The following is a 15,243-nucleotide window of genomic DNA, read 5'->3' as shown; positions in this document are numbered from 1 at the left end:
GAAAATGTGACCAATTCTGAAGGGGAAAGAAAACCAATCAGATGCCAGTCCCAAGATGACACAGATGTTGGGATTATCACACAAAGACCTTAAAGCCAATTATAACTCTGTTCCAAAAGATAAAGGAAAACACATTGGAAGTGAATGAAAGTTTCTTAGCAGAACAAAGAAACTATAAAAACAGAACCAAATGGAAATTTTACAACTGAAAAATACTACATTAAAAAAAAATTGTAATCATTGATGCACTTCATGGCAAAAAAGGAGAGGACAAAAGAGTTAATAACTTGAAGACAAATAAATAGAAAGTATCCAATCTGAAGAATAAAGAGAAAAGAAGATTAGAAAATAATATATTTTAAGCTACATAAAATGACATATTACATCTAGGAGAACAACAAGTCAAATGACTCACCAGAAACCATGAAAGACAGAAGAGAGTAGAACAACATTTTTAAGTACTGTCAACCCAGAATTCTATGTCTGGCAAAAATATCCTTCAGAAGTGAATGCAAAAAAACAAGACATACTCAGATAAAGGAAAACTGAGAGAATCTATCACCTGCGGCCTGCAGACCTACTCTAAAAAGAAGGCAGAAGTTCTTCAGAATGAAGGAAAATAATACTGGGGGAAAGCAATAAGCCTCTTGCCTTCTCTCTAAAATGGAATGATATTTTCAATGTCAAAGAGTTATTGTGGAGATTACGTGCAATGGCATAATTAAAGTTCTTGGCACTTTGCCTAGCACACAGTGGGTGCACAATAAATGGTTGCAATTGTTTTGATTATGTGGGGGGGGGGAGTGGTTCTAGTTTTATTACTAACTAGAGGCCTGGTGCACGAAATTCATGCACAGGGGGTGGGGGTCCCCTCAGCCCAGCCTGCACCCTCTCCGATCCGGAACCCCCTCAGGGGATGTCCAACTGTCAGTTTAGGCCCACCAGGATCAGGCCTAAACCAGCAGTCGGACATCCCTCTCACAATCCGGGACCGCTGGCTCCTAACTGCTCACCTGCCTGCCTACCTGATCACCCCTAACTGCGCCCCCTGCCAGCCTGGTCGCCCCTAACTGCCCCCCCCCACTGGCCTGGTCACCCCCAACTGCCCTGCCCCACTGGCCTAGTCACCCCCAACTGCCCCCCTGCCAGCTTGGTCACCCCTAACTGCCCCCCTGCCAGCCTGGTCGTCCCACACAGCCCCCATGCAGCCTGCTGTTCAGTCACTTGGTCGTCCCTCACTAACGCCCCTGCAGGCCTGGTTGCCCCATGCAGCCTGCTGTTTGGTCATCCATCTGGTCATTTAGGTCATGACGGCCCCTGGCTTTTTATAGGATGGGGAATAGCTTTGTTAAGCAGCTCAGCCAGTACAATGCCAAGCACAGGTGGTTGCTGCAGTGTCAGATGACTGTTTCCAGCATCTGCATCCAAAGTACCTGAATCTTGAGTCACAGGCAAGCAGGCAGCAGTCTGGCCTTTCCTACTCCTGCAGCCATGACTGAGCCTCTGTCCAGCCAACTCTGGGAGTTTGCTGCCCTCTGCTGGCTGCCAACTTCCAAGGTGCCAATGCACAGGGCATTTCCAAAGCGAAGTATTTGGCCATTCGACATGGGGTGGGGGGCGGGCGGGGGGGGGGGGGAGCTTAGAATTTTTTTAAACCATTTTTTCTTCCAAAATTGTATTTAGGTCACAAACACTACAACAATGAATAGCAACTTTAAGAAAGAAACCCACGGCCTGTCTCAGCAGCACAGCACTGTTTTCACTTTTCTGTGTTTGCATCAGTCTTTGTTCCCACAGGTGCTCAGAAAACCACAGCCTCAAAGCAGGAAAAACCCACAGAGGGCTCTGAGTCCCACGGCTTTCAAACTGGGAGTGTTCCTCGGGGCCTAAGCACCAGAGCTTCCCACAAGGTAGCATTTTCTGCCAAATATCAAATATCTAAAGTATGCAAGATATCCACTCATTTATACATCCAATCAGTCAACAAATATTTACTGAGCACTTACTATATTCCCAGCACTTCTCTAAGTGCTTGAAGCCCATCAATGACTAAAAGACATGAAATCCCTTCTCCCATGGAGTTTGTTTTTGGGTGAGAGGCAAGATTGACTATAATCAATAAATAGAATAAATAAGTCAATTATAGAGTGTGTTAGAGTGTTAAGTGCTATGGAACATAAAGACCCGAGCAAGATAAGCCTGATGGAGAATGCCTAGGAATGGAAGGTCAGGTTGCCATTTTTAAAGGAAGGGTCAGGGACCTCTGTGAGAGGCAGTCTTTGAGTAAAGACCCACAGGCGGCAATGGAGCAAGGTGTGTGGCTGAGGGAAGAGCATTCTGGGCACAAGGAACAGCCAGTGCAAAGGCCCTGAGTCAGGAGTGTGCAGTGTGTCTGAGGAGCAGCAAGAGGCCGGTGTGGTTGCAAGAAGAGCAAGAAGCTGAGGTGAGAGAGGTGACAACAGGAGCAGGCAGTGCATGCATGGCCTTGCCGGCCACTGCTAGGATTTGTCTTTTCTTCCTAGTGAAATGGGAAATCATTGGGGTGTTGTAGCAGAGGAGTGACATAATCCAACCTAATGTTTTAAGGGGATCACTCTCCAGTGCTTAGAATGGAGTGGATGGGGCCAAGCCAAGCAGAGACCAGTGTTTCAATCCTATCTGCTTTTATAACTATATATACAGTCTTGTGTCACTTAACAACAGGGATACATTCTCAGAAATGCATCGTTAGGCAATTTCATTGGTGTATGAACCTCATAGAGTGCATTTGCACAAACCTACATGGTACAGCCTACTACACACCTAGGCTATATGGTGTAGCCTATGGCTCCTAGGCTATAAGCCTATACAGCATGGGACTGTGCTGAATACTGTAGGCAATTATAACACAATGGTATTTGTATATATACATATCTAAACATAGCAGTGAAAATATGGGGTAAAAGACAACAAATAGTGCACCCCTACAGGGCACTCACCAGGAATGGAGCTGGCAGGACAGCAGGCTGCTCTGGGTGAGGCAGTGAGTGAGGGCCTGCGACATTACTGCACGCTACTTAGACTTTATAAACACTGTACACTTAGGCTGCACTAAGTTTATCAAAAATACTTTTCTTTCTTCAATAACAAATTGAACTTAGCTTATTATAATGTTTTTATTTTAATGTATACACTTTCAATTTTTTCTGATGGCCAGGAAATACATCTGGGGGACCTGAGTCCCACAGAGGCCCTGTGTGTCTTCCCAGCACAGAGCCACGAGGGTCTGGCTCAAACAACATCCCCACTCCACATCAAGTAGCTGATAGCATCAACCATCAGTTTTAGATAGCCGTTTTCATCCTACGATTTAGAAAAATGATTCTAGTGCTAAAAATAAAAGAAGAAAAAATTTCCAAACCATTAGTATGACCCTTTCTGAAATTAGAGGTTCTGGATTTACTTAGCACCTGATGTGACCCAAAGTAGTCACAGGAAACAGCAGAGCCACTGGGAATGCAGCCTGCAGGAGGGTGTGTGGCTTGCTTTTGGGGCGAGACTAGAGAACCTCCGAGTTCCCAGGGAGCAGCTGTGTAGACTGGATGAGGGGCCCAGCTTCTGCTGTGTTGGGAATGGGCCAGTGGTTCATCCAGCTCCTTCCTATTGATCCAACCTCACTCCTGTCCTATGGGGTCTCTGAGTCATGCCCAAGTTTTATAAAAGCCAAAGAATGTGTCACAGCACTAGAAGGCTCTTCGAGAGCTGTGTCCCACCCAGCACCAGGAGGTGGTGCAGATTCAAACACAGAGTAAAAGTGAGGAGAAGACCAGCAGAGATGATGGGCGATGTCTCACGTGGATAAGCCATGTGGGCAGCCACCAAGGCCCTGCTCAGGATGTGCCTTGTCCATAGGGTCTATTCCGTAGAGCTAGCCAGCAAAGACAGTGAGATGATCCATGAGCACCCCGGCAGATACAAATACAGAATCTCAAGGGTCAACCATGCAGGATGGGAAGGTATCTGAGCTCCCTTATCTTTGGACAAGTCCAGAAGCATTTCTACAGGCCGGGCTGTGTGTGTGTGTGTGTGTGTGGGGGGGGGGGGGGGTTGGCATAGTAGAGGCAGCAAAAGGGAAGGGAGATAGTGAGCCCTAGAGTGGGGAAGAGCAAGCATTCCCCCAACAAGCTAGGTAACATGCAGGAGGAGAATGACTCATCCGAGATGGATCCAATGGGAATGGAAAGGCCTCTGGGGAAACCCCAGGAGATGGACCACAGGAGGGGAGCAGCTTCAGAGGGAGTGGGGGAAGTTGCCTGGGGCTCCAGGGTGGGGTAAACAAGCTCTCTCATCCAATTAACTCTTGAAGGCTTCCTGGAAGGGGTGACTTCTTGGGAGCATTTTAAATTACAGGGAGGACATGGGTTCTTGAGTGGGGCTTCCCGATACTGGGTGTGACTTTCAAAAGGTGTGGGGACAGGAGAGTACAAGACCAAAAGGGTGATGGAGGACAACACCCAGGACAAAGGGTGTGGAAGGGGATAATTGGAGTTACCCAGAAGGGCACTGTATGAGCTGCCTCCTGAGACAGGAAGGGAGGAATCACAACCTCCCTCTGACTCGATCAGAAGGCTTCCTGGAAGAGGTGGCTGGCCGTTTGGGGACATCCCAGCAAAGTGTAACCAGGGAGAATGCTTGGGGTATGGGAGCAAATAGGGCAGGAAATGAGGAGGAGGACCAGACTGGGATCTGGTCCTACTGAGCAGATAGTGGGTGATGGGCAGAGAGAGGCATGGAGCTATGGGTTTTAGATACTTCCCTTGGTTAGAACCATATGGCAAAGGCCTATCTGCCATGGTCCAGGGCAGCTGTCAGACTGGTCTGACCTATGAGTTTCTCACTTGCCCTGAGTGACCTGGTAACAGCCCAGCCCCTCCAATCCAAAGTGCCATCCAGACAGCCATCCTGGGAAGCCCCACCCAGCCTGGCCTCAGCTGCCATCTGCAGTGACACAAACTTTACCTAGTGCCCATGAGTGCGTCCCTGTGCCAGACTGGACCTGCCCTTATTCCATGCCTACCCAGGTGCCCACACTATTGTTCTGGATGGTTCTGCTGATCCTGGATGGGCAAACTTATTTCTGAAAGCAGTGAGGCTTTTCTGGGTCTCCTGGTCCCCTAGCTCCCCTTTCCCATCCTCAGCGCCCACGTCCAATTCAGGGTGGAGGTTTGGGAGGGATGTCTCTGTGTGTGTGTGCGAGGGGGGCATAGGGGTGCAGCTGATACATGAGCCACCCTATAGAAAAAGCCTTCACTCCCTCCTGCCCCCAGGAAGCAGCAGAAATGGTCTGCTTCCGTCCTCTTCAATAAGCTGAAAGAAGCAGAGGCTCACAGGTAAGAGAAGAGGGTGAGGTTTTATGGGCTCTTGAGGCTGCTGAGCAGAGAGCTCATCCCTCCTCTCCTTCCCACACTCAGCCACCACCCTCCTCCCCACTTTCAAAGGGCCGCATCCCTCTTGGCCCACACATCAGCTCCAGGTCCACAACTGTCAGTCCGTGAGCTCACTGTCCAAGGCACCAAAATACACCCTGGACCCAGGCCAGCTCAGCCCCAGCTGAGGGGTGGAGGCTGGGAAACCATCCCCTGTGCTCCTCAATATCGCTTCCTGTCTCCGCCCCCAGACTCCACCTCAAATTTTTATACTAATGAAATCAGGTTAAAGAAAACATGAAAGGCAGCCTTGGAACGGTAAAGAAGTCATAAACACGCAGAGGAGGTGAAGGCCGTGGGTGGAGCACAGAACAGGCCCAGTCTCTGCTAAGGGAGGGGTGAGGGGGCTGTAGGGGTGGGTGGGGCGGGGGGGAGGCCTTCTGACAGAAAGCAAGAGTCCCTTTCATTTATGCAGAATGTTCTGGTCCCCAAATCACGTGCTTGTGTTATTATCTACTTAATCCTCCCAACAACCCTGGAAGGTAAGGATGAATTCCACGTTACGGCCAAAACAAATAGAAGCTCAGAGAGGTTAAGCATTTCCTCAAAGCCACACAACTAGAAAGGGTCCAAATTTGAACCAGGTTTTTCCACTTTGATTCCATCACCCAGTGGCTAAGTCCAAGCAGCTTTCCCATGGGTGACCATGCTTTGAAAATCACCTGGGGCCATCATGAGGCTACCTGCTCCCGCACCTGTGGCCCAAGGCCCTTCTGTCCTACTCGGAAGTGGAGACAGAAACCAATCAGCCTCTCCTCAGCGAAGACCTGCGCTGGGCCCAGCCGTAGAGACAAGGGCGGACCCGGTACAGGACGTCGTGCATTTGAGGGAAGTTTCGGGCAAAGGTGGCAGAGCGGCAGTGTCTGGTTCTGGGAGTTGTCACCCTCAAAGGAATTTCATCAGCTCTCACATCAGCTGGGGCTCCTAACACCTGGGATGTCTAGCTAACCTCCCTAGGAGCAGGGACCACATCCCCCAGGTCTGTGCTCACTAAACTTTAAAAGAATAGCAACCATGCTTCTAATAAGGGTCCCCAACACACACCGGGAGGCAGGGAAGTTAGAAGGAGCCAGGATCCCAGAGCTCCCAGGAGCCAGAAATCATTCCTTAGACAAGAAGAGCCACCTTCCCCCCGAGCAGTGTTTAAATGTTCCCCTAAGGGCGACAGTTCTGGGGCTGACAAACAGGATGAGTACCTCCTCTGGCTGGTGGTCTTGGAAGAGAGACTCAAAGGACTTGTTTCTTCTTAAATAGCCAAGGGAAGGTGCCGGGAGCACATCCACAGCAGCCAGGTTACCCCAGGTTAGGGTTCTCCATCCCTCAGCCAAGCAGGAGAAAGTGGCTCAAAGGGAGGCTTCCCATTACCCACAAGTGGCTGTTATTGAGGCCACTGAAAGTTACGTGGTTTGCAGTTTTGCTGGGTGGGAAATGAAGGCCCTGAAGCAGAGTCTTCTGGACTGGAATCCAGAAGGTTCTAAGAGACTGTGCTCCCCATCCTGCAGGGAGCATGGTCAGCATGGCCCCTCTGTCCTGACCCACCTCCCAGGCAATGCAGCCCGGTGGGTTTGGGTTCGCCCTAACCTATCGGCCCCTGAAACTCAATGATTTACTTGACAAATGGACACTTCGTGGAGCCAGGAGGAAAGAGGGGATAACATCTCCTGGTCTCACCCAACCTGGGCCCCTGCCTCTACCCCAAACCAGCCACGGAGACTGTTGTGGAGTTCATATCCGTCTCCAGGTGTGGGTTGAGGCCATCTCACAGGGAGAATATGAAAAAATTAATTACTTAATGTATGTAAACGAGCTTTGAAGATGAAAAGTGCAAACGCACAGTGTTCCTAATAACATCTTCAATACTTTTACGCAGCCCTGGAGTCGCCGCTGAGCTCACCTTTAAGACGAGTCTTTGGGGAGTTGCTGGCAAACTCCCCAAGCCAATAAACAACATAAAATGCCTTTTCACTACTTTTATGCGGCCAACCCTCGCTCTCCCCTCCAATAAAAGGACCAGGAAGCGCCAGAGAGGCCAGAGGAACCTGAGCCGCGCACCCGCAGCCCTGGAAGAGGCCCGCTGGCTCAGGCTCTGCTCAGACCCACACGATGTCCTGCCGCTCCTACCGGATCAACTCGGGATATGGGGTCACCAGGACCTTCAGCTCCTGCTCGGCTGTGGCCCCCAAAACTGGCAGCCGCTGCTGCATCACTGCCGCCCCTTATAGGGGGGTGTCCTGCTACCGGGGGCTGACCGGGGGCTTCGGGAGCCGCAGCCTCTCTCACCTGGGCGCCTGTGGGCCCCGCATGGCGGTGGGCGCCTTCCGCTCTGGCTCCGGCGGCCGCAGCTTCGGATACCGCTCAGGAGGTGTGTGCGGGCCCAGCCCACCCTGCATCACCACCGTGTCGGTCAATGAGAGCCTCCTCACACCCCTCAACCTGGAGATCGATCCCGATGCGCAGTGCGTGAAGCATGAGGAGAAGGAGCAGATCAAGTGTCTCAACAACAGGTTCGCTGCCTTCATCGACAAGGTCAGTGAGGCCCAGGATGGTCCAGAGAAGGCTCCAGCCCTGCCCACCTTGGGAAGGTCCTGGTCTGCTGGGGACACAGCATGGCAGCCAGGTGTGAGGCAGCAGAGGGAGAGAAATGCAACCGTTATAGGCAGGAGGGTTGATTGTCACTGTTTAATTCCAGCAAAGTGTATGGAGGGCCCAGAGTGGTCCAGAAATCAAGTCTGCGGTCTAAAGCGCTTGTGTGCTTCTGGAGATAACAGGAATATCAGAGCTGCCCCTGAAAAACTGGACTGGGAACTGGGTGCTGAAAGAATGGGAGCGACTGGGGAGAACAAAAGGCATGTGGCTCATGGCCCAGGCAGCACGGGAAGCGGCTGGGGCATGGCTGGGAGCCCCGTGCCTCCCCAATCCTTGCTCTGCCCCTCTGCAGTTTGAGACCTCAGACAAATGGTGGTTGTGGGGATTTATGGGTTCGTGCATGAAAAATGCGGGCACATAGTACGTGTTAGCTGTTATTATTTTCCAAGGACAGTAGTGAGCAAGGAGGTGCGACAGCTAACCAAGCAGGCTCGGCAGCCTCTTTCACGGATGCAAGGCTGGGACTATGAAAGGGAAGGCAGCAGGCTGGTGAGAGGAGGCACTGGCACCGTGTGATAAATGCCCCCCATAAAGGTCACCTCTGCACCCCCCTTCGTACTGGCTCCTCTGGTGTCCATGATGCCTCACTCTGGCGGAGTACATAGAACCAGGGTCTGGGTCTGGGATTGGGGGCTCGGGGGCTTGGGGGGGTGACCTTCCTGTTATCACTTTCTCTGTAGTGATCTAAGTTAATCCTCAAAATGACCCAATGGGGTATATTATTATCTCTATTTTTTCAATAACAAATTGAATCTGAGAGAGTTTAGATGAGTTATTTAGACATACTGTGGTGGGCAGGTGAAGTGGACTCAAAGGACAGCAGATCCTGGCTCCATCAATGTGTGGCAATAAGCTAGTGATTTCACACCAAGTACAGTTTCCCCACCTGTATGTAGAGGGAAATAATATCTCCCCACCCAAAGGATTGTAAGGATTGAATGAAATAGATAGAGGTAATAGATTATAGATATAGATATAGATATAGATATAGATATAGATATAGATATAGATATAGATATAGATATATAGATGTAGATATAGATGATATAGATATAGATGTTATGGGTATTGATGGATGTGTGTGTGAGTGTGTGTGTATCCTAGCACAGGCCCTAGTAAATATTCAATAAGTGTTTCATAAATGAATTATAATAATTGTTAATTATAGTGATTTCAGTAATAGTTAAGCTAGTGAAGCACTTACTATGTGTCAGGGACTGACACATAGCACTTGATATGCATTAATTTGTTCAATCTTCACCACTTTAAGGAAAGTACTATCATCATCTCTGTTTTAGAAATGAGAAAACCAAGCACCAAGAGGTTAGACAACTTTCCCACTTAGAGTGGCAGACCTGGGGCTTGAACCAGACTTTTGGTGTCTAGCCTGAGTGCTTTCCCTCACACCCACACTGCCTCCCTGGGGGAGCCAGGGCCCTTGAGTTGCAGACACTCAACCCCATGGCTCAGCACTTGGCTGGACCTGGCTGTTCAGGGAACATCCGGGCAGAGGGAGCTCTGTGGGCCATGCACCCCCCAGACTCCCCACTGAGTCTCTTTCCACACCCTGAACAGGTGCGCTTCTTGGAGCAGCAGAACAAGCTGTTGGAGACCAAGTGGCAGTACTACCAGAACCAGCGCTGCTGCGAGAGCAACCTGGAGCCGCTGTTCAATGGCTACATTGAGACGCTGAGGCGGGAGGCTGAGTGTGTGGAGGCCGACAGCGGGAGGCTGGCCTCAGAGCTGAACCACGTGCAGGAGGTGTTGGAGGGCTACAAGAAGAAGTGAGTGCAGCATAACCAGGGGGGACACAGGGGGAGGTGAAGACTCTGCCCACAACCTTCTAGAAGCAGCTTCTCTAAGATTCCTGCCATCAACAGGAGCTACCTGGAACCCCAGGGAATGTCCAGGAGAGACCCAGGTTTCTTTGGATTCTTTGGCTTCACCTCCACCGCTGGGAGGTCCTGGGGTCTCAGAGCTGGTTTCAGAGGAGTGAGGAAAGGAATCCCAATGGGTTCTGCAGCTATCTTTGTTTCTGCCCCTCCCAGCTCACCTGTATGACGTGGGCTCTGTGATCTATCTGGATCTGGACTTGGGGGTAGAGAGGGATTCCCTAATCTCATCCCACAAGCAGAACTGGGGTGGAACAAGCGAGGCTGGCACAAGGGCTAGCTCATGAATAACACACAAAAGAGGCCATGGGAAGAACAAGATAACATTTGCAGGGAGTTCATCCCTTTTGACCCCCGGAAGAGCTTGGCTGGGAACTGGGCTGGTATCTAAGCGCCAACCCCTCAGCTCTGTCCCCTCTGTCCCCCACACTCAGGTATGAAGAGGAGGTGGCTCTGAGAGCTACGGCAGAGAACGAGTTCGTGGTTCTAAAGAAGGTGAGGGGACTGGTCACAAGGCAGGGAGGGAGGGACACCCAGCTGTGAAACCTCCACCGGGGTGCGCGGTCACCACACTGACCACAGAGGCCCCTTCCTTCGTTGGGCCTCCCACACTCACCCTTCCTCCTCTCTCCACCACCAGGACGTGGATTGCGCATACCTGCGGAAATCAGACCTGGAGGCTAATGTGGAGGCCCTGGTGGAGGAGTCCAGCTTCCTGAAGCGCCTCTATGACGAGGTGAGGGGGCCCCTGCCAACCAGCCAGCGCAGTGGAGGGGAGATGTGGAGACCAGGGGGAGAGAGGCGAAGGTGTGTTGTGTGCATGAGTTTGCATGTGTATGTGTGATATAAGCATGAAAAGAGCATGTACACACAAGCAAAAAGGGCATGATGTGTGGCTGTCACAGACACCTGTATGTATGAGAGCCTGGCATACGTGTTTGAGGACTGTGGGTTGTGTGTGGTCGGGCCTCTCTATGTCTGTGAGCACCTCTCTGTGTTGCAGTGTGTGTGCCTGCAGGTGGTCTGTGCACATGTCAGTCTACACATGGATATAAAAGTACATATGTGGGGGTGGGGATCAGGGTGGGTTTCTAGTTAGGCCTCTTAATTAATGGGAAAATCACTAGTCCTGGCATTGAAACCCCAATTCCCCTGGCGGGTGACTTTGAGTTAGGCCTTTTTCATATACTGGGCCTCAGTTTTCCCATTTGTTAAATCAGAGGCTGTCCCCAGCTGACCTCTAGGGCCCCGTCCAGCTTTGTTGCTTTATGATGTCACTGTGTGTGAACGAAAGCAGGTGGGAACATGGGGAGCAGCGGTCATGTAACATTTATGACCAGTGTGCCCTCCAGAGAGTGGGCACTGCCCCCAGGGGTGGAGCGCATGGCCCAGACCAGGCAACAGAACCAAATGCATTGGCTGTTGATCCCCCAGGAGCTCCAGATTCTCCACGCCCACATCTCAGACACCTCGGTCATCGTCAAGATGGACAACAGCCGGGACCTGAACATGGACTGTGTCGTGGCTGAGATCAAGGCCCAGTACGATGATGTCGCCAGCCGCAGCAGGGCCGAGGCCGAGTCCTGGTACCGCAGCAAGGTGAGTGGCACAGGACACCTGCCTCCTAGTCATGGCAGTGGGAGGGATGTGAGGTATATATTAGAAAAGGCTGCTTTTGTCTGGGGATTCTGCTCAGGTTGAGGAAACGGGGCAGGGCTGCCATGGATGGTTGCTCAGGCTGAGCACTGAACAGCCTGCACTAACATCCATGGTGACCTCAATGGGGGATGTCTCATCCTGAGCCTTGGGAGCATCTCTGCTTCCCCGCAGTGCGAGGAGATGAAGGCCACAGTGATCCGTCACGGGGAGACCCTGCGCCGCACCAAGGAGGAGATCAATGAGCTGAACCGCATGGTCCAGAGGCTGACCGCCGAGATTGAGAATGCCAAGTGCCAGGTACGGGTGTGGGGAGCACTCAGATACCCAGCACAGGCAGACAGCAGCACCAAGCCCTTTACCCCAAACAGGCCTCACAGTGTGCACGTGACCCATAGAATGGGCAGGGGCTCTACCACATCACACACTTGAGCTGGGATGAGCCGTATCACTGATGACCCTCTTCTTGGCCATCCTGTGACCACCACCAAAGAGAGATGGTGAAAGCTTACCCATCTCCTCCTTCATGTGTACATCCCATTAACTACCTGGTCATAGGGAGTTAACCTGCCTTTTCTCTGGGACCTTCCACTCCCTGCCCTAATCTATCAGCTTGGGTGAACTAAGCTGTGCCTTCCCTCTCTCATCCTTGTCTTCACTTCTCCTTCCCCATAGCGGGCCAAGCTGGAGGCTGCCGTGGCCGAGGCAGAGCAACAAGGCGAAGCGGCCATCAGCGATGCCCGCTGCAAGCTGGCCGAGCTGGAGGCCGCCCTGCAGAAGGCCAAGCAGGACATGGCCTGTCTGCTCAAGGAGTACCAGGAGGTGATGAACTCCAAGCTGGGCCTGGACATCGAGATCGCCACCTACAGGCGCCTGCTGGAGGGCGAGGAGCACAGGTGAGGATAAGAAAGACCTTGTGGAGTATAGGTGGTCCTGGGGGAGTAAATTTCCTTAAGCCCAAGTGTGAGCTACATCTCCACCCACCACTAGTACAGGTCAAGCTTCAGTAACAATTATCAAATGCCTATTATGTGCTCAGCATGTGCTAAGTGCTCACAATCTGATGAGGTAGGAATCGTTCTTCCCCTCCAAAGATAAGGAGTAAGGCTCAGTGTTTGGTGACTTTCTCTGGCCACACAGTTAATAAGTGCAGTAGCCAGGACCTGCACCCACGTCATGAGCCTCTGAAATCCATGGTCTTTGAGTAGCTTCCTACAAGAGGCTGCGGGCAGGCCTGCTCATTTTAAGGACAATGCATTCTATACGTATGCACGCATACATGCGCGTAGTAGCTCTTCATTGACCACAAAGCCCTTTCACACACACTGCTGCATGTGCTTTGACTGCTTTCTGTGAGCCCAATCATACTACCCAGCATGTGTCTGGTCTCCCACATTGGAAGCAATGGTAGAGTTCATCATCTCACCTACCTCTGCTGAAAATCAGAAGACCTTGTCTCCGTGGTCAGAGAACAGTTAAAGAAAGAAAGTGAGCCTTTAATGCAGACTTGGGGGGAGCCCTTTCCGCTTCTGGGGGTAGGATCTGTACACAGGACGGCCCTTTCTGTGCCCAAGCAACCATCATCTCAATGAATCCAGCTCAGTGTCCAAAGTTAAGAGTTTTCTTTCTCTACAGGCTGTGTGAAGGCGTGGGCGCCGTGAATGTGTGTAAGTATCTGCTGGAAACCCCCTAGAAAATGGCTTTGTTGATGGGCAAAGCTGAACCCTGCAGCCTAACCCCCTGAACCTGGAATGTTCCTTTCATCCTCCCCTGGAGTCTTACTGGGGACACGGAGGGTTGAGCGCCCTCCCTGGTGGAGAAGTGAACTGCAGGCCATGGAAATGGGGCTAAGCAGCTTTGCCCCTCTGGGTTCCCAGGGTCCCCTGGTCCTTCTTGCCCCGGTCCCCTAGAAGGGCTGAGAGGCTGGGAGGAGCTGGGCATGAGTTATTAACCAGGTTGAGGAGGAGGAGCAGCCTGCCATGTGGAAGGCATTGGCATCTGTCACGGGGTTGGTGAGATCATGGCGGGCCCCTCACCCCAAGGTGTCCCCTCTTCCCACAGGTGTCAGCAGCTCCCGCGGCGGAGTCACCTGCGGGGGCCTCACGTGTAGCACCACCCCGGGGCGCCAGATTGTCTCGGGCCCCATGGCCACCGGGGGCAGCATCACGGTGATGGCGCCTGACTCCTGCGCCCCCTGCCAGCCGCGCCCCTCCAGCTTCAGTTGCGGGAGCAGCCGGTCTGTCCGCTTTGCATAGAGTCTGGGGCCACCTGCGTCCATATGTGCACAGAGGGTGTGTGAATGGAAATGTGTGCTTGCTTCTGGAATCTTCCACATGTTCCTACAGAGGGACAGACCCTGGGGCCGCTCCGCCACCTTCTCTTTTTAGGGAGTTGTTTCCCGGTTCTCCTCTTGGCTTCGGTTGCAGCGGTTCTCAACTTGTGGGTCGCGACCCCTTTGGCGGTCGAACGACCCTTTCACAGGGGTCGCCTAAGACCATCCTGCATATCAGATATTTCCATTACGATTCATAACAGTAGCAACATTACAGTTATGAAGTAGCAACGAAAATAATTTTATGGTTGGGTCACAACATGAGGAACTGTACTTAAAGGGCCAGAAGGTTGAGAACCACTGGGTTAGAGAGTCATTCCCAGCCTTTCACTTAAGTCCAATTTAACTCAAAAATACCCGCAGCCAATTTGCACTGTTCACCAAGCTCCCTGGGACATTACCAGTCACCTGGGTGGCTGCACATCATGGGAACTTGGCCTTCCCCCTGGAACAAGAAAGGAGCCTAACCATCCTCAGGTCTCCAACAACGTGAGAATCAGAGAGGAAGTCCCCCCACCCCCCCACCCCACCCCCAACACACCCCGCAGCTCCCTCTGCTGGTTGGGAAGGTTTCTGCAGGGAGCACCTGCTCCGTGGTCATTTTTGTGTGTTATGCTAGACTCTCTGACTCACTGCCTTCCTCTGAGTTAACCTGTTCCAGCCAGACTCCTCACGGTGACCTCCCATTGAGAGGCCCATGAAGGGGAGGGAAATCCTTTTGACTTTGGACAGGTATTGCTATTGAATGCACTTTATACATTTCAAAGAAAACTCCACAGTTGCTCCAGATCTCCCTCTGCCCATGCAGGAGGGGTCTGTCCAACTTGCAGCAGGTGGGATGGAGAAGGTTAGGCCACTTCCTGGGTCCCTGGCTTGTTACGACTGTCTGTGGGTGGCTTGCCTTCTGGGTTATTTCAATCGGTGTTTCAATAAATGCTGCTGCGATGCAAGGATATGTGATCTTGTGAACACAGTGTGCGCTCCCTCCAGCATTCCGACTCTCAGCTCCCTCTTGCCCCATCTCCCACTGGCCAAGCCTTTCCAGCCTCACCCCCACCCATGCAGCGTTTCCCCAATTCCCCAGTGATTCTGGCTCTTCCTCCATAGCCTGATTCCAACTCAGTACTCCTTGGTCTGGACCACAGCTCCAGCTCCCCCCATGACCTCTTTCTTCTTGACCGTACCCCACATGCCCCCAGCAGCCAAAGTCCCATCCCAACCTCATCACTCTCACCCCCACCCGCCTGGTTCA

The 15,243-nt window shown here is 51.9% G+C and overlaps 1 protein-coding gene across 2 annotated transcripts; it reads left to right on the top strand.

Annotated features, from left to right (window-relative positions):
* The first annotated feature begins 7,453 nt into the window (after positions 1 to 7,453).
* LOC102432449 (keratin, type II cuticular Hb5) lies at positions 7,454 to 13,914 on the top strand. Of its 2 annotated transcripts, none has more exons than XM_006095688.1 (9): positions 7,454 to 7,991; positions 9,687 to 9,895; positions 10,438 to 10,498; positions 10,644 to 10,739; positions 11,438 to 11,602; positions 11,834 to 11,959; positions 12,335 to 12,555; positions 13,295 to 13,326; positions 13,721 to 13,914. In XM_006095688.1, the coding sequence occupies exons 1-9, from the start codon at positions 7,569 to 7,571 to the stop codon at positions 13,912 to 13,914; spliced, it is 1,527 nt and encodes a 508-aa protein (XP_006095750.1). In that variant the 5' UTR covers positions 7,454 to 7,568. The 2 variants fall into 2 exon arrangements, with proteins under 2 accessions (XP_006095750.1, XP_023615500.1); XM_023759732.1 differs by having other exon boundaries at positions 13,295 to 13,330; positions 13,728 to 13,914.
* The last annotated feature ends 1,329 nt before the right edge of the window (positions 13,915 to 15,243 follow it).

The sequence above is a fragment of the Myotis lucifugus genome, unplaced genomic scaffold (genome assembly GCF_000147115.1).
Source record: "Myotis lucifugus unplaced genomic scaffold, Myoluc2.0 scaffold_160, whole genome shotgun sequence".
Lineage (NCBI taxonomy): Eukaryota > Metazoa > Chordata > Mammalia > Chiroptera > Vespertilionidae > Myotis > Myotis lucifugus.
The sequence above is the reverse complement of the archived record's forward strand: the minus strand, read 5'-3'. Positions and strand labels throughout refer to the sequence as shown.

Bases quoted from the DNA above. Each gene is read 5' to 3' on its own strand.
- LOC102432449 (XM_006095688.1), top strand. From the start codon at position 7,569: ATGTCCTGCCGCTCCTACCGGATCAACTCGGGATATGGGGTCACCAGG. The intron at 10,499-10,643 runs GTGAGGGGACTG...CTCCACCACCAG, and splicing joins AGTTCGTGGTTCTAAAGAAG to GACGTGGATTGCGCATACCT. The intron at 10,740-11,437 runs GTGAGGGGGCCC...TTGATCCCCCAG, and splicing joins TGAAGCGCCTCTATGACGAG to GAGCTCCAGATTCTCCACGC.